Genomic DNA, 26,993 nt, shown 5'->3' with positions numbered 1-26,993 from the left:
TTGAATTTATGAAAATAAACCATAAAACGTCTTGCAGAGTGCAATTAAACTAAGTAAGTATATAGATTTAGAAAATAAAAATAAGCTAAAATTAATGTTGTCAGATCATGTTAAGAACCCAGAAAAAAGTTCTTGTAAATGAAAAACCAAAGTAAACTGATAATTTAGAAAATGCACCAAAAAGAAAAGAGACATGAAAATTTATCAATAAAATAAACCTCTTACTAGTGTCATTAAAGAAAAAAAGACTAATTACTAAAATAAAAAATGAAAGAGAAGCCTCTGCAGATATCAGAAGACTAATAAAGTAATATTTTAAAGAATTTGATGGCAAAAAAAATTGGCAGCACACATTAAATGAATTTTTTGACATAACTAGAATTGACCAAAGAAGATACAGATAACCTGAATATCCCTTTCACAATTAAAGAAATTTACACTTTTAACATCTTTCCTACAAAACACTAAAACAAAAAGCAGACTTTTATAGCAAGAAGAGATTTTCAAGGACTATGAAGCCTGCCATTGTACAAGCGAGGATACAGAAGTTCAGAGAGGTGACTGCTACTACCCTACCTCTTTCTCCATAATCTTAATTCTCAGCCGGGTGTCATGCATTCCTTTCCTGATTATATTTACAGCATCTTAACTTTCCCTTTCTAAAGTTTCTACTTTTGTACTTAAATCCATCCTGATATGTCTGCCATGTTGACCATGTCTGTAAATTCTAAAAAATAAAAAAATTTGTTTCCTCAGAATAAAGGATCTTCCAAGACAGTCCACCTGTCGCATTTTAGAGCAAGCCCTACCTACTTGGTCAGAGGCCCTATGTTCCTCTCTAATTCGATCTCCTATTCCTCTCACCCTTCCCCACTCCAATACTCTATGCTTTAAACTGCCTGTTCTTTCCCAAGTTTGCCATGTTTGCTCACTAAGAAAAGTAAATGTTTTCTGCTGGCTTAAAAAAATGTCTTACCTCTTCCTGTGAGCTCTTATTTATACCCTCCAAGACCAGGGACAATAGAAAGAGAATTGATGTCTCTGAGCTGTGGTGCTGGAGGCAAGTGTTGAATATACTATGGTCTGCCAGGAGAACAAACAAGTTCATCTTAGAGAGGGTGAAACCAGGATGCTCCTTAGAAGCAAGGATTCTGAGGCTTTGACATACTTTGGACATGTTGTAAGGAGGGACCAGTCCTTGGAGAGGGACATCACGCTTGGAAGGGTGGAGGGACGGAGAAAGAGAGGGAGACCATTGATGAGATGGACTGACACAGTGACTGGGGTAAAATGAGAGTAAATGTGTCAGAAGACAGTAAAGTTAGCCCGGAAAAGAGCAGGTTTCAGGGATGTTGTACATAAGAGTCACTATGAGCTGCAAGTGACTTGATGGCACATAACAAACAAAACAAGCCAGCTTAAAAGTTACTTTCTTGGCAAGTTTGTCTTCTCTCATCCCAGCCCCTTTCTCTACACTGATGCAGATGACCAGTCTCTGAGCCCAACCCTAGCACTCATTGTCTTAGTTACTCACTTCCCTGTCTACTCCAGTGAACTCTTGAGTTCCCTGAGAAAAGGGAATGAATCTTTTGGCTTTGCATTCTCCAGCATCTAAGGTGAGATAATATTGTTAGGTGCCATTGAGTTGACTCTGACACACAGCAATCCTATGTACAATAGATCTACATAAAGTTTGCCAAATCCTATCTTAGGATTTAGCACATAATAAATTCTTTTTGAGTATATGCGTGTATTACGGGACAACCAAATGCTAGGAGTTTGGTGGCTAAATCAACCCAAGTAAAACAATACCAACGAGTTGATGTGGACTCCAAGTGACACTCAACAGCTTTCTGAGGCAGTAAATATTGATGGAATGTACTGTTCATCTTTCTGCCACAGAGCATCAACCTTGTGGATAATAGTGCACCACATAATGTACCACATTGCCTGGGCTTCAGAATATAAACAAGAAATGCTCAAAGGGCACGGACAAAATTCCCAGGTTATCGATGCCTATAAATGCGTGACTATATTTAAGAATTTGCCTAGTTAGTTAGCTTTTGCACTGGGGCACCCAGAGACTTTCACTTTTTCTTAGGTGACATAACTGCTTTTGGAAAGTGTCACCCAGGGGATCAGTGTTGTTTGGACCTGTCCTGTGTGGATTTGACCCAGGTTAATGATGCCTAAGGGAATCCTCTGTGTTGAGGAGAATGAAACTCACTTTAAAAATTAAATAAAAATAGGAATCTTTTATTAAATTAATAGGCCTAAATTAAATATTCCTTAATTGAATATGCACACAGACATATACATACACACATACATACATACGCACACACACACACACAAAAGTAAATTGTTTTGCATAAGCTTTCTCACTAGCTCTATATTACAAATAATCACAGGATAAATTAATTTCTGACCTTTCTTTAGGTCTTGAGAGGTACAGGATTTAGTTATTCGAAATCTTTTTTGGTTTACCTCGGAGCCGTCCAGTGCCTCTGGATGTGTGCTTTGTTTCCCTAGATGATAACATTCTTGCCATCTTTCTTCTGTTACTATGGCTCTAACTGACCTAGTTAGAAAACAGTGGCTGTGAGTAAAGCACTTTCTTCTTTTTTCAGGGAAGGCTTATGGTTGCCTTTATTAAGTTGTTCCTTCTTCTTTCCTCTTCTAGAGGTGGAAATAGAATGAGGTCTTCCTTCGAGCTGCTGTTTGACCTACATTCATTAAATACTTAAATTAACTGATTAACCATTTCTTTTAATAAAACTTTTAAGTTTCATTAGCCATTAATTTTAATACCTTGTTTTTTTACTAAAAGGTTCTTAGATAGAAAAAAAAATTCACACCCAATTTAAATTCCTAAAACAGATTTAAAGTGAACAAAACGGAGTTTTCAGCTAGGGTACAAACTAGCATTTCTTAATATCAACAGCTTACAGAATTCAGAAGTCTCATTTTAAGAACCATATTGTTGTTATTGTTGCTATGTGTAATCATGTTGGAACCAACTCATAGTGGACCTTGCAATAGGTTCTCAGAGGCTACAAACAACACAGGATCATCTTTCTTGAGAATGGGAACAAATATGGACCTCTTCCAATCCACTGGCCAGACTGCTGTCCTCCAAATTTCCTGCCATACACTGGTGAGTGCATCTAAGGCTGCATCTGTTAATTGAAACAAGTCTGTTGGTATCCCATTGATTCCTGGGGCCTTACTTCTTGCCAGTGCCTTCAATGCAACTTTTACTTCCTCCTTCATTACCACTGGCTCCAGTTCATATGGTGCTTCCTGAAACTTTTCCGTGTCAATCAATTCTTTCTGGTACAGTCACTCTGTGTATTCCCTCCATTTTCTTTTGATGCTTTCTGGGTTGTCCAATATATTGTCCATAGCATCTTTCCATATGCTGCTTGAGGCTTAAATTTGTTTTACAGTTCTATCATCTTGAGAAATGCAGAGCAAGTTCTTCCATTTTTATCCCCTAATTCCAGCTGCCCTTTGAAATACTCTGTTCGGCTCTTTTACTTCAGCATGTTTTCCTTTTGTTTTGGCTTCTCTACACTCCAGTGCAATTTTTAGAGCCTCTTCTGACATCCATTTAATTTTTTTTCTCTCCTCTGTTTTAGTAATGACTTTTTGCTTTCTTCATGGATGATATCCTTGATATCATCCTACAACTCATCTGGTCTCCACCCAAGAAAGGTGATCTAACTGACTGAACAGTATCATGAATATCACATGCAAGCAAAATACTGCTGAAGATCATCCAAAAATGGCTAAAAAAGTACATAGATAGGGAAGTGACGTATGCTCAAGCAGGATTTAGAAGAGGCTGTGGCACCAGGAATATTGATGTCAGATGGACCCTGGTTGAAAGTAAAGGTTACCAGAAGAATGCCGATTTCTGCATTACTGACTAAGCAGTGGCATTTGATGGTGTAGATCCTATCAAGTTGTGGCTGACATTGAAAAGAATGGGAGTTCTGGAGCACTTAATTGTGCTCATGTGGAATCTGTACCTGGAATAGGAGGCTGCTGTGTTAACAGAGCAGGGGAACACTACAAGATTTAAAATGTAAAAGCATGTGTGTCAGGGCTGTATTCTCTCCATACCTATTTGATGTGTATGCTGAGCAAATTATTTTAAAAGCTTGGACTCTGAAGAGGAATGTGGCATCAGGATTGGAGGGAGACTCACCAATAAACTGTGTTATACAGATGACACAACCTTCCCTGCTGTAAGTGAGGAGGACTTGAAGCACTTATTGCAGAAAATCAAGGAATGCAGCCTTCAGTATGGATTATATCTCAATGTCAAGAAAACAAAGATTCTTACCAGTGGATGAGAGGTAGCATCATGATGGATGAAGAAGAGACTGAAACTGTCAACAGATTCATCTTGCTTAGCACCCTTAGTATCAGAAGTCAGAAAATAAGGAGATGGATTGTACTGGGAAAATCTGCAGTTTGGGATCTCTCCAAATTATTGAGGAGTAATGATGGCAGTTTGAGGACTAAGGTGTGTCAATCCAGGCCATAGTTTTTTTTGATCACTTGCTTTGCATCTGAATGTTGGACAATGAATAAGGATGATAAAATAATTGATGCCTTTGAGCTGTGGTGTTGGAGCACTGAACATCTCATATACGGTCAAAAGAACAAGCACATATGTCTTGGAGAGGGTGAAGCAGGAGTGCTTTGGAGGCAAAAATGATGAGGCTTCACCTCACATACTTTGAGCATGTTGCTAGGAGGAAGCTATTCCTTGGAGAGGGACATGATACTGGAAAGTGTGGAGGTCAGAGAAGAAGAGGAATACCAGGTAGACTGATTGACATGGTGACAGCTGCAATGAGTTCTTTTGTGTCAGGAAGTGCGAGGATGGTGCTGGATAGAACGGGCTTCAGATCTTTTGTTCACAGGGTCACTATGAGTTGAACTTGACTCAGTGGTACCTAACAACAATAATATCAACAAACCACACAGGATTTCTACAGTGGAGCAACTGGTGGATTTAAACCTCCCATTAGGAATCAGAGATTCACCAAATCTGGGGGGAAACTTGAGGTCTGGGGATTCTACCTTGAATTGTGTGGGCATGTGTTTTAATGAGATTTGGCTGAGTTGATAGAAGGAGGAATGCCAGTGAGGAATTAAGGACTATGGATTGACTTAAGTCCCTCCTGCTTTAAATCCCCACTGGTAATAAGCCTGTGGTTCTAAATGTATTGAGGAATAGGGTGTGCTTTGTAAGTGAGGTAGGATTAGGGTAGGGTGTGTCTTGAGTCAACCCCTTACAAACTATAAAGGGAGCAGATTAACTAAACAGCAAAGGCACAAGACAAAAGGCAGGGAACTGGCACAAAGACCTTCTCCCAGAGCAGAAAGGAGAGCAAGAATGCTGTGCTCCAGAGCTAACATCCTGAATTCACACTGCTGGCCTCTGAAATGGAGAAAAGAAATCTGTTTGTTACAGTCACCCACTTGTGGTACTACTGCCACAGAAGCACCAGATAATTATGATCATGCCTTAGAGTGATCTGAAATATGGGCGTTGTATTCCGGTTATTTTAACACCCTTGTGGACTGCCTTCCTTAACCCTGGGAGAGAGTTCAGAAGAGAGGAGCAATGTCCACATGCATTCTGCATCTCTGGCCTCAGGATATTTTGAACTAGCCCAGCATCCATACTCTGTGTGGAACCCTCTCTTGGGGCTGAGGAGCAGAACGGCCGGGAGCGAGGGCTAAAGTTGCCTTTATTTTTATATCACAGAGAAAGACCCAGAGATGCCAGACTGCGCTGGAAAAGATTCAAGTACCAGCCCTCTGATCTGTGACTCCAAAAAGTATGATGTTCTATTGTACTGGTTGTCAATGTATAAATTCTTGTCCTCTCACTTAAAAAGACTCATGGTTACAACTTTGTCTTGGGTAAATCCTTTGATAATCACTCTAAGGATTGATGATATACACAGATAGGAGGATATCAGATCATCTATCTGATTTAGACAGCTATGTAATTAGTTTAAAGAGAGAATTCATACCATTGAAAATGGCATTACTTACTCTGGAACCATTATGGAGCAATTTAGCTCACCTACACCATTAATTTGCTAAATGGAACACAATGAAAGAGTTAATGTAGCCTGTGCAACTCTTGAGATACTCTCAGGACCCAGCTGATACACTCAGGAAAATCTGACTAATCCGCATTTTTACTTTTTCTATTTTGCTAACTATTCTAAACAAGCACATGATTTCCCCATTTCCCTTTTTCCTTTGAAAACTGGACAGAAGAAATTATTTTTTTAAAACTAGACTGGAGAAGAGAAATAATGGATTAAATCAAGCATTAATAAAAATACTGCCTTAATAGAGTTCAGGTTCAGGAGTGAAATGTACAGCAGCCACTTAATACAATTACCTACACATTTTTACTGATGTCCCTGGGAATAGACATTATAGTTAAAAATTTAAAGCAAAATTATTAAACCATTAAACAAAATAGCAAAATGGAAATCAACATTAGTATTTTTCCAGGATTTTAAGCAATCTGTTTGATAAAATCTCTTACAAATTATTGTTAATTTTCCGTATGCCTTCTTCCATAAAGAAAAAGGGGGGGGAGGAGGGAGAAAGGAGAATTGAAGGAGGACTAATTACATTTTTAGGTATGTGTTTATAAAAATGAGCTCAATTGTGGTTTTTTTGGTGTGTGTTTTTTTTAATTCCATTTTTGGTAGAAACAACTGTGAAATGTGGTTTTAAGGTTTCAGTTTCTAGGATTGTATAGCAGATGACTATCTAAGCTCTGGTGCCTAGTGGATAAGGAGTTACCTTTCTAACCCAAAGGCAGGCACTTTAAATCCACCAGCTGCTCCAAGGAAGAAAGTCTGGCAATCTCTCGTGTGATTTACAGCCTCTGAAAACCCATTGGAGAGCCAGCTACGAGTCAGTTCTGACTCCCCAACAAGACATGTGACAACAATAATTACTTAAGGAAAGGTTATCCCCTTATCTGTGTCCTCAGGAAGACGCCTTTATACTTTTTCTAACATCAGAAGCTATTAGAAACATGCAAGAGTCGAACATAACATGCCACAGTTCTCAGGGCTGTTTAAAGCCTGGTTCAGTTTCAGTCAGAATGGACAGTTTTTCTACATAGGAATAATTCCAGATTTTCTACTCTATCTGTGCTTTCTATCCACTACAGGAATTTGAAATCTTCTCACAAATGAAACACAGATCCTATAAACACTGTTTCTCCTTCTCTAAGGCCCCTTCTCAGTCACACTCCCAAAGTAGGAGAACTGATGTTGGTGAGAGTTGTGGGTTTGCCATGGGAGTGGAGGTAAGTTCATTATAAAGAAATGGTTTGGAAGCTCATTCTGAAATTGCTAAGCTGGAATGAAGGCCAATAAAGCACCCAAATGAGAAACTAGAGACCCATACAGACCTACAGAAATGTGTAAAAGCTGAAACTCATTTATTTGCTCTGTGAATCTGAATATAGCTCACAAAAGATCACAGTGTCAGCTCCACACACACAGAGCTCCAAATATTCAAAATCCCCAAACAGAATGATTGCCATAACCTGGAGGCATCTACGTACATATTAGCCAGGATTCATGGCTGCTTTTCATGCTGCCTTCTTTAACCAGGCTGAAGAGCCTTTAGATGTGCCCAGAAGCTTAGCATTTTATTTGAGTATGCAAGCAGAGATCTGTGAAGTGCCATTTACTATTAAATAATTTATTCTATTGCCCAACTCAGTACATTGGACTTGCTTCTGTGTGTATTCAACTATGCGAACTGAGGTTTCATTTGTGGGATGGACTTCTCAAAGAATGCTCATTTTTAGCAGGTGAGCTCTTTTTGGTCTCTCTAGAAGAACTTTTGCTTAGTAACTATTATGTGTAGCAAGTGAGGCAAAATAGGCAAAGAGCATCCTGCATCTGTCCTCAGGGTCTAATAGGACATATCACAATGTCACCACACAAGAGGGCACCATGAGATAGCTGGACACTCTTTCCACTGCTCAGCAAGTCAAAGATATGTTGACCAATTATTCACTTAGTAATAAATATCCACTTTATGAAACAGACTATATTAGCAATTTAAAGTTATACTGGTTAGAAACCTACTGCAGCTTTCCTATCAAGTTAGTGTATCTATGAGCTCTGGTGGCCTAGTGGTATGAAGCTGCACCAAGATTCCAAAGGCACACAGTTCAAATCCACCAGCTGCTCCATGGGAGAAAGATGGGAAAATCTCTTTGCATGTGATTTACTGCCTCTGATAATCTGAGTGTCAGCTTTGAGTTGGCTCCAATTTGAGAGCAACAAGAACAACAATGAGAAAATGTAGCCAATATTGGCTACTTTGCTAATGAATTGCAATGAAAACACACACACACACACACACACACACACACACACACACCCCAGAACACTACCTAAATAAAACCAAACCCACTGACATCAAGTTGATCCTGATTCATGGTGAGCCATGTTAACGGTAGAAATGGTGAAATTTCCTTGGCCATAATCTTTATGTACTGCACAAGAAAAGCTTGGATCTGCTTCCATAAAGATCACACCCAGGAAAATCTTTTGGGGCAGTTCTAGTCTGTAACACTTCAGGCCTCTGCAAATTGAATTTACCCGGACAGTAGTGGATTTAATTTTATTTTCTGATTAGTCATATTTTCACCCACTGGAGGGTCAGCTATGAGCACACAAGTCCTTTCTTTCTTAAAAATCTTTAATTTAGTAGAGGAATGGCAACTAAGTGTGCCAACCACGAATGTCAAGGAATCACAATAGAGACATAATATTGGTAAGTAATAAAGAGAAACTGATGCTAAAAAGAAGATGCTGTCTCTAGTTTGAGATGAAGGTTCTCATTTATGCTTTAAAAACCACCTGGATACCTAAAGAACATCCCTGCATCTGCATCCCTGACTATTCCAGTGGAGACCGGTCAGAACCTTAGGCTGGACAACAGGGTTTCTCTTGCTTGGATCCTTTCTTCTTTTTCTCTCCCCTTTATCCTTTATTAAACTCTCTTATTCATATTCTCTCTTCCCCCTTCTCTCATTTCTCCCTTATTTAATATTTTATATTATGATTTTTTCCATTTATTTACATTGTGTGTCATGTATTCCTCTATTCACACTGTGTTTCATAGTATCATTCCCACACATTGTGTTATAAAATTAATCACCAGCGATCCATGCCCATCATTATCCCACTCTTTCAGGTCCCCACTGAATCTTTCCTAATTTCTTTAGCCCCTCACTCTGCCCACCTAACTGTAGCCCTTAAAATTCTCTCTCGCTGCTCTCAGCCCCTCTCCCACCTGCTCTTCCCCCTTTGGACATCTGGATACCTCTTACTAGGAATCCTTCTATTTTATAATCCTTTCTGATACCTTGAATAACAGCAATGGGCAATGTCTTGCTTTTCTTTTCATAAATAAAAAGTTCTTGCATTTTAGGAGCAACTGCTATCAATATGAAGTCAGATTTTATCTTGTTTAAGAATTTAAATAATCTGAAGTTGTTCTTATTTTAGAAAGCAAAAGAACATGATATTGAATAAACATAGTTAAAAAAATCAGTAACAAAAATTGAGAAGTGTTACTATATTCAACATTAACTACTGGTACAGAGAGGTCAGATCTCTCTCAGAAAGCCAGTGAGCATTTACTTGGTATATTTTCAATGAAGCCTGGTAAAAAAGAGAGCTGCAGAGCTGATCAGACTTTCCTCTGTCAGTAACCACCTGTCTGCATCTTTAGTTTATCCTACTATTCCTTCATTCATCAGAGAGCTGATAAAAGAATTCAATATGCGTCATAATATTCCAGAATTGTAGGTAACATAAAAATTATAGAATAGTTTTCATTTTTGAAAATATTTTCATATATACTTATTTGCAGTCACCATGACTAGCAATGAAACATTAAATGCTGATAATAATAATATATTTTAAAGTCTATACTAGGGGAAAAATATTAACAAAATTAAAACATGTAAAACAGATAATTCCAGATACGTTTCCCTTAACATTTCTTTAGTCATAACTATGGCAACTCGACAGTAGAAAAATTTATTGGTCCCAGGTTTTCTTCCATCTATTTCTGTCTTATAAAAGAAAATACATTTTCCTGAATCGCAAAGCTGTTTAGATCCGCTAGAAAGCTGGAGACATACACATGGGAGTTTGGGCTGAAAAGTTTAATTTCTCTTTGCAAGGTATTTATGCCCAGAAAAATGATTACAGCATATGCAATAGATCAAGGGGCTGAGGTCATGAAAGGCCTAGCAGGCTGGAGTTTTTCAGCTGGGAATGGTGATTCTTTTCAGTCTCTTTCTGATTTTGGTAAAACTCTGGCCTTTAGGAAATCTCTCAAATTGCTTCTTTAGGAAAGTACCAAGTACATACTGTGAGGAGTGGCTAGTCTTTGGGAAGGAACTTCACTTGGGGAGAGGTAGAGTGTCACTGAAAGAGAGGAAGACCCTCCACAAGATGAAATGACTAGAACCAGAGGCTCCGGGATGGCAGAGGGGATGAGGATGGTGCAGGTTAGGACAAGGTTCTGATCTGTTGTTCACAGGGCCTCTAGGAGATGTGGTCAGGTCAATGGCCCCTAAGAGCAACAACAGCAAAAACAAACAACCCTGTTATGTGTTATCGGTTCTGCCTCATAACAGCCCCTGGTCCTGTGCCATGCTCACAAGTGCTGCCAAGTATCCTAATAAGACCTAAATGAGACACGCAGTACTACGGGACTATGAAAGGGGATATTGTAGGTCTGCACCAATATTCTGGGAGCCTGCCAATTCACCAGGACAAAGAGGAAGGAAGTCTGATGGGCACTCAGATTCACCAGCTACTTGTATCTATTGGGACCTTCACATCCAACCATACTTCAGGAAATATTATAGAAGGATATGATAGTCTAGATAAAAGTCAGGACGGGCTAGAGGGCAGAGGAGGTCGGGTCTGAGTAGGAGAAGGGTTCAAGTTTGTTTAACTCTAATCTCAATTACACTCGCACAGACAATATGGGCTGCTCTGTCAGAACAGTTCTTTCAGAGGACCTGCTAGGTTATGTGTCTGTCTCCTCATGTGCACTGTCTTTTTATTTAAATTAATATTTACTTCCCCCCCCCATTCATTCATGGTTGCACACTTTCCTTCCTGCCCACCCCTCCCCCCAGTTCACTTTTCTCTTTGAAAAAAAGAAAAAAAAACCCTTTCATTGTTATACAAGCGCCCCCATCCCAGTCCAGTTTATTATGCAGCTCTTATTCTGGACTCTTGTCATGCAAATAATACCTAATCATATAATCCTTTTAAATAGTTCTCTCCCTCATCTGTTTCAGTGCAATGTACATCATTTGTCCCCTCTCTTCTTTTGAATGTGCTTAAAGTTTCTGAGCTTTAAATGAGGTATGCACTTGCTCTTCCACACACAAATTTGAAGAATATAGGAGGGAGAAAATGCTCATTTCTCATTTTGAAATATGATTCTGGATTTTTCAGGTTAAACACTCTATTTTTTTGGCTTCAAGTTGTAACAGTTCTGTTTTGCAAAATGCCCAAGTATGTCTGAAACACCGTGTAGTTATATCTTTGCTTTAGACATCCAGAGGAAAAAAAGAATAACTGCTTTAAAAATGGCATTTCAGAAAAAAATGGCATTTTGGATACTGTAATTAATGAATTACATTAATCAATGTTGGTACTATAAAAGAAAATGTTTCTTTTGTTTAATTGGGCAAGGTAACTGTGTGAAAACCAATACAGTTTATAAACTTTCACCCAAAAGATGATTAATAAAACAGGGAGAAGGGTGCAACAATGAATGAATGGAATTCCAAAATCTCTGTAGATGTTCATTGAAATGAAAAATAAATAAATTAAAATAAAAAAAAATCTAGGGACCACTTTGGAAGCCCTAATCCACAACATTAACAGGCTTTCAAGCATCCTAGAAAACAAAACAAAACAAAAAAACCAAAAAACATTTTATTTCTTTGTTAGACAACTTACCTTTCAAACACTGATTTGTTACATCATTATTAAAAGATACTAAACACACACAAGTAATTGTGCAGGTTACCTTTGGTATATATATTTGAACTGTTAAAGTTACCTTTACTGTAACTTTAAGGTTTAGTGGTGATGGTATGTGCTTCTGAGTTCATTCTATCTCACAGTGACACTACATGACCAAGTGAAACTGCCCTGCTGAGGTTTTTCTAGGCTTTCCATCTCTATGGAGAGCAGAGTGGTAACGCTCCGACCTCCCCAATCACTGGTGGGGTTGAATTACTACTGACTTTTTGATTTATTGCTGAGCACGTAAACACTGTCCAAGCACTTACATGCTCTGCCATCAGACATACGTTAATGTAAATAATAAATATGTATTAAAATAATATGATTGTGATGTCATATTTAAAATTCTTAAACTTCTCTACTCTTTAACAATGTCTCACCACAACAAGATAAAGATAACCCAATTGAAAAATGGACACAGAATATGAACAGACACTTCACAAAAGAAGACATTCAGATGGCCAACAAAGACATGAAGAAATGCTCAAAATCCCTAGCTCTTAGAGAGATGCAAATCAGAACAACTATGAGATATCATCCCACCCCAGTCAGAATAGCAAAATTTAACAGAAAAGCAAACAAATGCTGCCGAGGTTGTGGACAAATTGGAACCCTTATTCATCGTTGGTGGAAGTGTAAAATGGTGTAACCACTATGGAAGGCTGTATGGTGCTTTCTCAAAAAGTTGCAAATAGAAATACCCTTTGACCCAGCAAGTCCTCTACTGGGAGTATACCCTAAAGAAACCATAACTGCAACCCAAGCAGATATATGCACCATGTTTAACTGTGTCTTTGTTTGCAATAGCAAAGAGCTGGAAACAACCCAAGTGCCCATCAACAAATGAATGGATACAGAAGATCTGGTATATTCACGCAATGGAATACTATGCAGCATTGAAAAACAAGGAACTTAAGCAATATTATTCAAAATGGGTGAGCCTGGAGGACATTATGCTGAGTGAAATATCTCAGTCACAAAAGAACAAATATTGAATAGTGCCACTGTTGTAGAATGGGACTGACATCCGTGTTGGGGTGAGACTGAGAAAAACTGGATAAATTACATATACTGCATTGAAATAGATGAGAGGAAAAAACCAGTTTAATAGTGATATATGATTGGGTATTATTGTTATGACAAGAGTCCAGAATGAAAGTTGCACAGTGGAGCATTGATTGGGGCAGGGGTGGGGGTGTGGGGGCATTGTATATCAATGAAGGAATTTTTCTTTTACTTTTCAAAGAGAAGCACGAACTGGGGGGAGGGGTGGGGCAGGGAGAAAAATGTAACAATGAATGAGTGGAAATCCAAAATCTCTGTAAATGTTCATTAAAATTAATAAAAAAATTATAAAATAAAATAAAAAACCAAACCAAGAAAACAATGCCTATTTTAGTCCCCAGATTGGCTTGTCTACTGTACTATTTATTTGACTGAGCCTAAAATTTTTGGATAGTATTTTTTACTAGAGAAATATGTATTTTTTGTGTGCGTATCATTCTTTTCAAAAAGGGGGGAAAAAGAAAGAAGGACAAAATCCGAATGATCTCACATCAACGCTACCATGGAGTGTGCCTCTTTTGTTAATTTTCAAAATGGCTCGCTTTCACTTCCTGGTTAGCGGTAAAGTCACTATTTGTTACAAGATGTCCCTGTGCCAGTAGTAACCTGCACAGATGAATTTCCGTGCACTGTCAATTTCTGAGAACAAATAAGGACACATTCAAAAATGACCCGCAGAGCAGGGTTTGAGGCCTAGACTGTACCAAAAACTTATTTATTTTTGCCTCTGCTTTCAACTAAACTGAAAGCCTACCAATGCCAGCACCACTTCCTGAAGATCTTAAAATCTGAGCTGCTCTCCTGCCCAGTCCCATCTGATGGTGGCACTTTTTCTGTGTTCTTTTTTGCCTCTTTGCCAACACAGCCTGCTATCACTTTGAAAACTGTGCAAAGGAAGTACTTTCCATTAACTTCCAATTTATTCCTTTCCTATTGTGATCCTAAAATGAGCAAAAGGAATGTTAAGAACAGAATTTTAATGTAATTCAATTGAAAAGGTTTGTTCCTCTGACAAAATCATGCTGCTGGGTAGCATTCATTTTATTAAAAGAGAATCTGTCAAAAGAGAAAAGTGATTTGAGCTACGGGAAGAGGAAGCTTTATGTATTATATCCATTCCAGCAAAGTTGCACAGGAAAATATTTGTATAGTGAATCATTTTTCAACTGAATTTTATTATAATTTTAGAGGTGTGTTCCTACAGAAAATACTTCTGCTGCTGCATCTCATTGGAAAATCCACACTCAGGAACTCAATATTCATTTCCAGAACTATTTTGCATTTGTCAACATGCCATTGCAGTCCATCTAATTTCCTCTCATGGCTGTGCAGTGCTAGTCAAGTGAACAAGCAATCAAACATGATTTCACACATGCATTCTTTGCAAAGTACACACACTAGAAAATGTACGATGACTCTAATACTCATATCATTCCTATTGACCTTGCTTATTGGAATGTGCTTTTCAAACAGCACACTGCTTGGGCCACCATTCCAGATATTTAGAAGAATGCCTTGGCTATATCAGCCTCCCATCCTGGCATATGCTTTCAGACAGGACTTTAATTCCTATCTTCCAACTATTTGTAGAGAATCTTAGATAATGGCTTAGCTTCTCCAATAACTGATAATAGAAGGCTAACTCTATCTTTGGTAGGAGTAGTATCTGCAGTACTGATATAATCAGCACAGTTCACTGTAAATGTTATCAAGGATTTTCTTTAGTGAAAATTCATCCCCAACACATTTAGCTTTTTCAAATGGGCAGCCGATCCATACCAAAGGATTTGTACTTAAAACCAAAGCTGTAGTATGTTTCTGGAAAGATTTGTTGTGGATAAACTCCTACTATATGAAGCAAAACGTTAACCCTTGAAAAGAAAATTTACTATGAAATGAATGAAACTTAAGTTTCAAGTCTTCTCACGTGCATGGGCTCCTTCCAAGCCCTAAATGGAATTCTGAATCTCATAATTTTGTCTTCTCTTGCATAAAGAAGGATTAAAACATTTGTACCAGTCATGGACACCAAAAAACCGGAATCCTTCTTGACCTTAAGATTATATTATTAGGTCCACAGTTTAATAATCAGAGTAGAAAGTTGATCTACTTACTCAAAAAATGTCGTCCATCCAGTTTCGTCGCTTTTTGTGGCTAAAAGTCCACTGTTGCCATGATAAGTAAACAAAACTAATTCTAGTCCTTGAGCTGTCATGCTCTTCAAACACCCGTTTGTGCCTATGGTGAGCCATATCACTTGGTTGTCTGGAGATACCACTCGCACCGGCATGCGATTTGGGTCCCGTCGAATTCTGAGGGTGTTGCCATTACTGTCAGTCACCGCAGTGATGTCGTTGTCATTGCTGTAGCTGAAATTGTACAGGTAGTCACCAGTAACTAGGCTCACAGTATATTGGTGAGTGCCGTTGATGTCAAAGATATAGAGTTCTTGATCAGTTGGAGAAGCCACTTCATAAAAGTTCATGGAGTTCAGTAAAGGCTTATTCTTTGACACAGCCCGGATCCGAATATTCCCCAGGTCTGCAATATACAGCGTGCCATCTGGAGAAGCAGCCAGGGAGGATGGGGCATTGAGTTTGGCATCTTTGGCATAGCCATCTCCACTCTGGTAACAGTCACAGTTGGCATCATTTTTGCAGTCACACTCTGAAGGTATTCCAGCAACTAAAGAGATTTCCCCATCTGTTGTGACCTGCCTTATCCGGTTAATTTTCTTTTCATCTGTCTCGGTGATGTACAGGACCCCGCTGTAGGACACAGCAATCGCAGCAGCTGATTCCAGCGTTGTCTGAACCGCGTGCTTCCCCACGGAATATTCCACGCCGGGAACCTGACAGTGCATGGGCCGTCCAGCAGCAATGCGGACTTGACGGTTTTCAGTGATCTGTAAGACTACGTTATTATCCAGGACATAAATGGAGTTATCCATAGGGTTAATGGCTAGGTCAGTGGGCCACTCCAGACGTACCTTAATAAAAAAGAAATGGCCTGGTTAGTCAGTTATTGCACTGCAGTTAACTTGACAGAAGAGTCAATTAGACCATTCAGGGAAATGAGCCTTAATTTGATAAACTTGTTTCAAAATGTTCCTTGGCCTCAAAAGGCACACAGGAAAATGAACTTTGAAGTTTTGAGTGGAGATAAACATAGGACATAACATTTTGTTTAAAAATACAGCACAGCAGAAGATATACTAGCTAAACGGCAAGTTATCAAATGAACCTCGAAGCAGTTAATAGATATCAATGGGATATGAATGCACATGTTCCTGTTTAGCATCCGTATATTGGTAATAACCACCAAATGTCAGTGCTTTCTAGGTTCTGAACATATTCATGCTCTGTTATATTTTCAATCAGAAGACATTCTAAACATAAGGCCTGTGGGGCCAATCGTAGTAAGTTCTCACTACTACTTAAGGAGCTCATGCAATCACAGGATTAGACAGTTAAGCGGTTTTGTTCCTTTTGGAAGATCTGCATGCTGCTACTCTACTGATGTTTTATCACAAATGCTTGGCACTGCTTAGTGATACTTGTTCTGTATCACACTGGATTAATCACATCAAGAATTATAGAAGAAAACAACTTTTATTAGCTCCTGAAATACATTTAAATGGAACAACTGTATCACAAACACAGCCACACATGAAATATGCAGTTAATATGGTGCAACCACAGTCTACAGACCCAGTAAATCCAACCACTTATATTAAAAACACACATCTGAGCTTAAAACTTTCACTACCTGGCTGATGTGCATGCTTGTATCACAAGTTAAAGGTCTGGCTGACGTCAGATCATTAGAACCCAGGAGGGTTGATATGATTCCATTTTGATCCACTTTCCTGATCATGGTTCCATCAACAAAGTAGATTAATCCATTCTTATCAATAGCCATTCCTTTAACAGAGAGAAAAAAGTATTAGGAGTTTTTAAGAAAACAGCAATTTTGATTAAATGACAGGTGCATTGTTAAAGCCAACAATTCACTGCCAGAGACTCAATGCAGCATTTATATCACAAAGAAATAAAAGTGTAACAAAGAAGTAACACAGATGTAAGAACCTCTAGCCAGTGTATGAAGCATGTACAGGCAGTGACACCATGTATGAATTACAGAAGTAGGTCAAATTCCACTACAGTGAACTTACAGTAATGTTTTTCTAACAAAGACACCTAAGACAAGACTAGTGTTTTGTTGACCTTGTTAGAATATTTACTATCATCACTAATTCAGTACAAAACTGTTGTTTCTAGTCACTGTTCACACAATAATCAATGGGGAGAAAAAACTCCCCAAGCCCAAAACTAAATCACCTTGTAATGAATAACATTGTATGTGAGCAAGGAGTCAGTCTGGACTGACTAAAAAGCTGAGAACTTTTAACACAGAGAATGGTCACCCCTGTTACCTTCAGAATTGTCCCCCACCCCCAGCAAGCATTTTTCTCATGGCAAAGAAACAAAAGTTCCGCAGCTCCAAAGTGGGTGAAGACTAACAGGCTTGCTTAGTGATGGCTTTAAAGAAGCCTGGGATTCATTCACAACAAAGAAATTCCAGGACAGTGAATTTTGGATACATCCTTGAAGTTTAACAGGACGTGACTTGAATTATAGTAGTTCCTTTATTCTTTGAAAAGTAGAACAGTCTGATGAAAAAAAAAAAAAAGCCAAGAACCTAATATTTACTGTAAAATCAACTTAGGCTTCTAGCAGTCTAACACTAAACGACTTTTAAAAATACTAAGATGTGAAACAGCTTTTCAGAACACAGTTGAGGATAAAACCTTAGACTCAGCATTAAACACAATCAGGCATTAACTGGATTTTCTACCCCCCCCTTTTTTTTTTAATAAAAAGAAATCCTTAAACAGATAACTGCTGGTACCTTTGGGACTCATAAGTGTGGCTTCTACCGCCTTGCCTCCATCTCCACATCTGGCCTCATCGAACGGGAGGCACTGCTCCCCCGTCCCTGCAACCACTTCTGCATTTTTAGTCAGATCTTTTGCCCCTGTAAGTGACTTGGGGCGATAAATCCTGCGCGTATTCGTGTCAGAAACATACAAGTCTCCTGTGACTGGATCAGTTGCAAGGTAGTACCTATGAGCTGGGTTGCTGCTGTAAAAAAAAAAAAAGGATCATATGTGATTGTCACAAGAGAGTTCTTCCTAGCACACAGAGAACAATTAAAAGCAAAATAAAACAGATGATGAGAAACTGATTATGAACTGAAATCCATTATCAAAGACTGCAAAATGAACAGCATACTTGATAATGACTTGAAAGAGTATGATCACTGATAGCAATCTCTGATATTACTACTGCTTGCCTTCCTTTGCCTGACTCTGAAGATTCAACAATTTATTAACAGTCATTTTAAAGATAATTAACTTTTATATGGTAATATGCCTGTGGCCTAAAATAAAGAAGCAAGTTATCTAAAGCTTCTGGCTCCTGGCCATTAATAATGTATCCTTGAGTGGGAGACACAAAGTTCATCCCAGGGTAAAGGTGCCTCTATCATACTCTCCATTCTTTGCACTGGGACCTCATCACTGGGATTTAGTCTGTTTCATCTTGGTACAAGATAGGTATCAGATAGAATATCTGCCCTGGGGGTCTATCTTGGCTGCTTTATCATAATCCAGAAAGGCTATTTGAAACAGTTACAATGTTTGTCCTAAACACCAGTGTTAAACACACAATCAGGTCATTCATGGGTGGGAGGCAGCCACAGTTGGCTTAGTGCAATGAGTCAGAATGTTAAACCTACCAGTGTTATTTTTAACTTTCGTAAATTGAGTTCTAATCTTTCTTTGAATTTGGTGAGATAGTTGTTCACGAATGTAGTTACTCAGTTTTATGTCTTGTTGCTGCTCTACTGCTATTAAATACTGTCAAGTTGGAAGTGACTCAGCTAACCCTCCAGTGGGTTTTCAGAGGCAGTTAAGCATGTGGAAGGAGAATACCCATCTCTCTCTTTTGTTGAGTAGCAGGTAGATTTGAACTGCATACCTTTGCAACTCCTTACTAATCACTAGGCCACTAGAGCTTGTTTTGTCTAGGGGGCATCAAGTTAGCCTTGACTCACAGCAGCCTGTTAGTGAAGATCTAGTGGCTGATTTTTTTGGAGGGGTGTATTGCCAGGCCTTTCTTCCTAGTCTGTTTTAGTCTGTAAGCTCCCCTGAAATTTGTTCAGTGTTACAGCCACACACAGGCCTGCTCTGACAGATGGGAGGTGGTGCATACGAGGTGCACTGACAGGAAGCACAACACGGGCTTCTCATGTGGAAGCTTAAGAGTGCCCACTGGTGCATTTTATAAAGTAGTGTAATTTTATGTATTATTACCCGTATAAAATTACAAGAGCAATAAATCTAGAATTATCAAAGAGTGGACACATTTGCACTAAGTTAGAACTAAAAAGCTAATTCCCTGATAAATTCTCTGGAAACTCTATGAATGATAGTTATAGAATAGGCTTCAGGGCTTTTGTCCATAGGGTCACTATGAGTTGTGCTCGACTTGACAGCACTTAACAAGTGTTTTAAGAATATGATTTTATGCTGTGTGCAAATATCGCTTTTTGAAAAATAATAAAAAAAGATATAAAAAGAGTTAAAGTGACTTAGTGTGCCTAAAAGATGCCAAATGATAGGCATTGACCTGGTTCCATTCATCTTAGGATGACATGGTTTCACTGAAGTATATTCTCAATGATTTCTTCTCTCTGTACACCACAACATACAACTATATGCCTGCTTTCCATTTACTTTTTATGCATGTACAAAAGATAAGTAGCATAAAACCCAACTCTACAGGAAGGTGTTTTCTTATAATGGTGTCATAGTAGGCTGTAGGGAGTTGTGCAGCTAATCCCAAGGTGGCACTTTTCTGGTGGTTGAAGCCACCAGTGACTCTGGGGGACACAGATGAGCAGTCTCCTTCCATGAGATTTACAGCCTGCTGGCGGGTCAGCCATGAATTGGTTCTGACTTGATGGTAATGAGTTTTTGTCCGAGTTGGCCTCCAAGGAATCAACTCTCACTATTTAATGTTCTGCCTTGCAAGTAATTAGTGGATTCTCTCTATTGCTTCAGAAACTATTTTCTTTTTATAACAGGAGGTTATATTTTCTACCAGTTTTTCTGTTATTGGTGGAGGAGATAGCAGACCTGTAGAAGTCGTCTCTGGAGCTTCAAAGAGTTTGATGGGATGAGATGTTGGAACATACAAAACTAGATACACACAAGTGCACTCGGTTTTGGGGTTCCCTTTCTTAGTCTCTAATTTTTGGGGCTACAGGGGACAGATTAAAGCAAAAGGCCTTGAATGTGCAACTGTGAAAAGGTGAAAAACTATATAAAGAAGTCATAAAAGATGCAAGTCATTATGAAATAAAAACATTTCAGAACCATTGGGTTATAGCAAATGATTAACTTGCACTCCTAAGTGTTACTGTATCACTTTCCTGGGTTGAGGGTGGAAATTTAAAATGCAGAAAGACATATTGTATTCCTTAATGCGGTTGTTTATTTCTTTGTAAAGAAGTTAAAATTACATATCAAGATAACAGTCAAGAGAATTTGACAGAGTTTTCTTTTTCCTTTTCTAAACACTCTGATGTAGACAGAGTTGGTCTTTCTGTTCTTCATAGCTGATTACAGAGTCATATTAGGTATATATCCATAAGCATGACACCTTTGAATACTAGTTTCATCACTGACCAGTGTGTAATCTTGGGTGAATGACATAATTTATCTATACCACAGAGTCTTTGTATGGACTTTCTAGATTTTGTGAAGATGACATAAAATGATACATGTAAGATGCTTGGATTACTGTCAAGCACATAATACCCACTCAGTCAGCCTTAGCTATTCTCAATGCAAGGAGCCCAGGTGGTATCGTGTTGGGCTACTAACTGAAAGTTCAGAAGTTCAAACCCACCAGCCGCTCCACGGGAGAAAGGCTGGGCAATCTCCTCCCGAGAAGACACGCAATCTCAGAAATCCGATGAAATGTTGGTTGCCCTCAGTTGGTATTAACTCAGCAGCAGCGAGGCAAGTGGATGTTATTAATAAATGCGTTGGCCCCTCTCTCCCCAAACTGCAGTGTCTTTTGCCTTTTCATTTTACACAGTGTCAGAGTGCAACAATTACTAGTAAGTAGTTGCACTGCTAACCCAAAGGCCACACTGCAGAGGAAAAAGGTAGGCAACTTCTCCTCCTGTGCCTCGGAAACCAGAGGGTCAGTTATGACTTGGTTCCAATTTGAGGGCAACAAGAGGTAAGTAGTTGAGTCTGACATGTACTTTCTGAGAATGCTTTTAGGAGAAAGCATTTAGCTAAACTTGTTAGAATCACATCTGTTTCTCTTATCTTGCCGTGCAACAGTTTAAACCATTAAACAACACAGATCTAAAACCATCCAGAATAATAAACATAATTGAATCATGCACAATGTTTCATCATGCCTCTCCTTTGGGGAAAAAAAGGAACCCATTCTGAGATGGCTTTATGAGTAGTAACGATAAATTCTTTAGTTATGGGATATGCATTTTCTTTGTGCAAAACCAATGGCCATTCAAGACATAAGCTTTGCATTTATTGGCATAAACTTTTTTCCTAGTGGGCTTGGAATGACAGAATATCCAAACTGGTACTTCTATTTGCTTATTTCCTGTCTCCTTCCTTGAAGACACAGGAATGTCTAACTCTAGCACTGTAAGTCAATAGTTTTAAAACATTCACCAAACAAAAGCTCTGAACTCCAATGTCTGGAAGAACAAATGCAGAGAAATATGTGGCCCCAGAGAAGAGAATTAGTCTCTGGAACTATTCCCTACAGAGTGGCAGGAAATGAGAACTGGATACATTCCCTGCAGTACAGCCTTACATGGTAAATTAGAGCTAGTCTTAAATCCCAGCTTCTTTTAAATGAAAAGAGGGATCAGTATTAAAGCACTAAAAAAAATTCAGTGTAGAAATTTTCAGTTGACAGATTGGTGGCAGAGAAGCCCTGAATCATGTAAGCGAGCAGGTTGAGATTCAAGGACACCTAATTTAAGCATGGAAAGTTTTCTGAAAGAATGTGCTTTCCAACTCTCTGAAAAGCCAAATCACTAAAAGAGGCTGGTGTGTTAGTACAACTCAGTGATGAGTTTTTAGACAGAACCCCACTGCTGCCGAATCGATTCTGCCCCATTGCACGCAACACTGTAGGACAGAGAGGAACTCTCCACAGGATTTCCCAGGCTGTAGACCTTTATAGGAGCTGTTGTTGATTTCCTTCGAGTCGAGCACGACTCATAGCGACCCTATGAGCAAAAGGCCTGAAGCCTTTCTATAACTATCATAATTTATCAAAGTTCATAGAGTTTCCAGAGGCATGCGGTTTAGGAAGTGGATGCCACTCCTGCTTCCAATTTATAGAAGTAGGCTGCCACATCTATTGTCTGTGGCGCACTTGGTAGGTTCAAACTGCCGAACTTTTGGTTGGGTCAAGCCACACACTCACGCCACTATGCCACAGGGGTCCTGAGAGCTGTCATCTATGTAGTGTGAGAATGTGACGCTACTGTGATGGAAAGCAGTCTGCAGCTGGCAGCTGGTGTACGAGGTTGTGCAAAGCCTCAGTTCAGTGGCAGGAACACAACCTCCCCCGCTGAGGGACTGCTAGTCAGTTTCTTATATTTCAGAGAAGTTTAAAATAACAGATTTTGATTAACAGCATCAAGACCAAAGACGCTGTGATGAAGTTAAGAAGCCCGAGTGCCTTGCACCTTGAGTCTTCAAGTCATGCCGAACTGCCTCGATGATCACAATTATCAGGCTATCTTCTCTACAGCCATATTCAATTAGATACAGCGCCAGTGGTGAAATGAGGGCTTGATTTGCTCATTTAGTTTGTCATAACTCAACCTCTTCAACTAGAGAAATCTTTGCAAAGAACAAGCCACAGAACAGACATTATTAGCACTTTTATCTTTTTAGTTGGAAAGTGTGCCATAGCCTTTGGAATAAGAAAAGCCTGAAGAAGCATAGCAAATTATATTTATGCATAAAAGTAAAACGGTCTATTTTCTGGTAACCAAGACTGTTTAGATTTTTGCAAGCAGAGGTCTGGTATGTAGCATTTCCGTGCCTGCTTAATTTTTAAATACTAAGTCAACACAGAGTGCTGAATCAAGTTTTTACAATTTCGTATCTAAATGTAATTGGATTCAAATTCATAGACCTATGATTGACACTTTCTTTGATCCTTTAATTGGTAATATAAAATTCACAAAGTTGATTTTTAATCCTACATGTTTCAATGCCCCTTGGCTGGTATTAGTTAATTAATTTACGTTCCTTTCTTTTGGAATTTTTAAGAATTGGAACAGGGATGAGCTAAAATTCACAATCTATAAAAGGGGTTTGTTAGCAAACTAATAATATAAACATCATAGGAGGATATGTTTAGCATATCTAAGAGGAACACATTTTTAAGCACTTTAGAAGCTTCTATTTATGTGGAATCTTTAATAAGCTGATTTAGTAGCAGTCATCTCTTCATTCAAGGATAGCTAAGGACTTTTACATAATATCCTGGCTATATTCATTAAGTTGGTACAAAAGAATACTACCTACTTTTTAAAATAGCAAGACTAGGGTTGTGTTTTTTTTTTTTTATACATTTATTTTGTTATTCAATTTTTAAATTTCCCCACTAGCCTAGATTAATGAATTCTAGGGTACAAGGGCTAGGAGCCGTGTATATATATTTTTATGCTTTCTTTAGTCATTAATGACTACCAACACTAGTCATCTTTATAGACTTTCTTCTACTTTTATTGTTATTTTTCTTCCTATCAGTTATTCCTAAACCTCTCACAACTTCTATGCCAGCCAGGAAAGTGAGACTAAGGAGACAGTTATGCAAGATACCATTAAACTGTAAAAGCAAGATGAGCTAGGCAGTTAACGAAGAACATGCATCTGAAAAGAATTTTATTTTTAAGAAAAGCTAAATTAAAAAAAAGAGAAAAGCTAAATAAAGAAGCTCCAATGAACTGAATATGTTGGCTTTGCTAAGTCAACTTTGATTAATTCTGTTACTAAGCAAATGGAATTGACATTGTTATCAATGGCATCATTTGTTGGCTTACTGAGGCTCAAAACCAAGATATCTTAATTTTTCTCATCACCAGTCGGCTGTCTATCCCTTCTGTCTTCCTTTATTTTACTGGCTGATTGTTTTTCCCTATTTTTGGTATGCCAGTTTTAGGGCAACAGCTTTCTAATTGATCCTGAAGTCATTCTGAACATTGAAATGACATTAATCTTCCTAAAACATCATGTTGAGGAGACCACTATCGGTTCAAGATCATAGAAAACGGCTCTTCACTAACTCTGTTATCCTAAAGACCAGAATGATATTCTTGAATCCTAAACAATCACTCACCTACCTTTTTATCAGAATCCCTCATTCGTACCAGCCTCTGCTCTTTTCATTATTCTTAGAACAATTCCTGCTCATTTCTTTCCCAGACTCCTACAACTTTATCTTCCTTTTTTTTACTGTCCTCTTTGCTTTTTGCTGTTATGCTTAAGCAGATTTCATTTTCAGCTCTAAATCAAATAACAGTCCTTCTAGAAATGTCTTCCTTCTCATTCTCCTGTCTCCCAGTAATCTCTTCCTCTGCAGTGACTCTCAGTCTAAGCCATAGATACCAGTAAGTATCACAGAATGTTACTGATAATACTATTTGTCACAAGTATACCTTACAGATATACCTTCGTTCCCTTTTTAAAAGCAGAACCCTTGTCTTATACTACTGTTTGACAAGGTGCAAGCACATGGTAGGTAATCAGTCAATACTGATTGGTTTTCTAAAGATGGATATCAATATAGAAACCAAAGAATGCATTTACATGTATGGCAACTGAAGGGAATTTGGGAGTCAATATTTAATCACTACAATGTATAGAGGTGAGAGACTAAGCAAGACCATGAGACAGCGACTGCAATGCATTTTGCCCCCAAACACCAACATTAGCGCATATGAGAGCTTACACACTCAAGTACTGTTAATAATGACGTAGCTCTAACCTCATAGATTTTGTTCCTAGAGAACATGATTATAGCTCTAATTTCTGTTAAATGGCTGTGAGATGAGTCTGTAATTTTTCATTCCCAGCGAGTCTTCATAGAAACTTAGTCACATGAGTTGTTGTTGTTGATTGCTGTCGAGTCGAACACAACTCATAGAGACCCTATGAACAAAAGACCTGAAGCCTTTCGATAACTCTCAAAGTTCACAGAGTTTCCAGAGGCATGGTGTTTAGGAAAGGGATGCCACTCCTGCTTCCAGAATGTGTAGGACATAGAAAAATGGCTATGTGTTGTAGGAAATATAAAAAATGGGCCAAGTGGTGCAGGAGAAAGAATACAAGTTCGGGTGATTGAAATCTCTGCTCCCGATTCCTTAGAGATGTGCCTTGGGAAAGGCATGTAACCTCCTTGAGCTTCGTCTGTAACCTTGAAGGACTGTTGTGCGGATCTGAGATAACACATAAAATATCTGGCACCACGCCTGGCATGTAATGGGCCAGCTTGTTAAACGGTAGCTGCTTTGATCGCTTTTTTCTGTACTGCTTCCAGCATTTTCACATTGAGCTGGTGTACACCTGTTTGTCTTTCGTCTTTTCTTCACAGTTACCAAGAAAGCAAGGCCAGAAACATTTTGATATTCTGCTGTGGTTTCTAATAACAGAACTTCACATGCTCAGGAGGCGGGAGAAATGGAATGTTAATCTTAGCATGTGTCTGAATTTTCAGCTGATAGAACAAGATCAATAGGCGATTTCAGGAAAAAAGGTCATGGGACCAGGCCTGGTCACGTTGATATGCAATAAGCTTGCACACCTTTCCATACAACGTTGGTTTTTATTTTCTTCATTGTCAATCTTGACACAGCAGTTTAAATGGATTTTGTGGGTTTATTTAGAAAGGAAGGACCTCAAATAAAGTATTTAAAAATTATCAATCGAATTTAATTAGATATTTTAATGCCCAAATTAGATCTATTATGCCAAATATGCCAGGGGTTTTCTGAAATTTAATTTTAAAAGTATTTATTCTGAGGTGCATCTTTATTTATTGTTGTCTGGAGTAGAGTTTTACAGACAGAAGGGTTCTTACAAGCTTCTCCAGCTACATGTAGAGAGTAAATAAGAGTATGAAAAAAGTTAGAGGCTATGTGTTTACTTCAACTATATTCATCCTGAGTTTTGAAGAGTGTATTTTTATCCACATTGCTGCCAATAAAAATATTTCTTAAAGCTAAACTGTAGTGATTCTCTCAACTTTGGAAGGAAACTAAAGGCCGAGAGGACTATACCATGAAGGCCAATAAAGCTTAAGCTATAGGCTCCTCATTCGCACGAATTCCTTCCAGTCCCAGGAAGGGGCCCTGGCATTATGCTCACAAGTTGGGTGTTTTTTTTTTCTGTTTAATTTTCCAAAGTAAAAGATTTTTAGATTCCTTACATTAAGCAGAGTCTTTGAAATTTAATATGCTTCTGGCCACAACAAAACAAGATTCTGCCCTGGCTATCAGTCAAACTATGCAGGCCCCTTTAAACTCCACTGCAATGCTTTAAATTTGTTTTGTAAATATGGTTTAGATCATATGAATCAATAACTGAAGCACAGCAATCTTTTTTGTTGTTGTATGTTTTATGGTGACAAAATTTATTTTCTAAACCAA

At 38.5% G+C, this 26,993-nt stretch overlaps 1 protein-coding gene across 1 annotated transcript in view; it reads right to left on the bottom strand.

The window, feature by feature from the left end:
- TENM3 (teneurin transmembrane protein 3) overlaps window positions 1-26,993 on the bottom strand; it is a 674,684-nt gene that overhangs the window by 50,597 nt on the left and 597,094 nt on the right. The window contains exons 19-21 of the mRNA XM_006882227.1: window positions 18,123-18,355; window positions 16,980-17,134; window positions 15,326-16,200 (exon numbers count right to left, since the gene is read on the bottom strand). Of these exons, the coding sequence (XP_006882289.1) occupies window positions 15,326-16,200; window positions 16,980-17,134; window positions 18,123-18,355 (1,263 nt within the window). The remainder of the gene's footprint in view (window positions 1-15,325; window positions 16,201-16,979; window positions 17,135-18,122; window positions 18,356-26,993) is intronic.

This window comes from Elephantulus edwardii, unplaced genomic scaffold (genome assembly GCF_000299155.1).
Source record: "Elephantulus edwardii isolate Elephantulus edwardi_28Jun2011 unplaced genomic scaffold, EleEdw1.0 scaffold00018, whole genome shotgun sequence".
Taxonomy (NCBI): domain Eukaryota; kingdom Metazoa; phylum Chordata; class Mammalia; order Macroscelidea; family Macroscelididae; genus Elephantulus; species Elephantulus edwardii.
The sequence above is the reverse complement of the archived record's forward strand: the minus strand, read 5'-3'. Positions and strand labels throughout refer to the sequence as shown.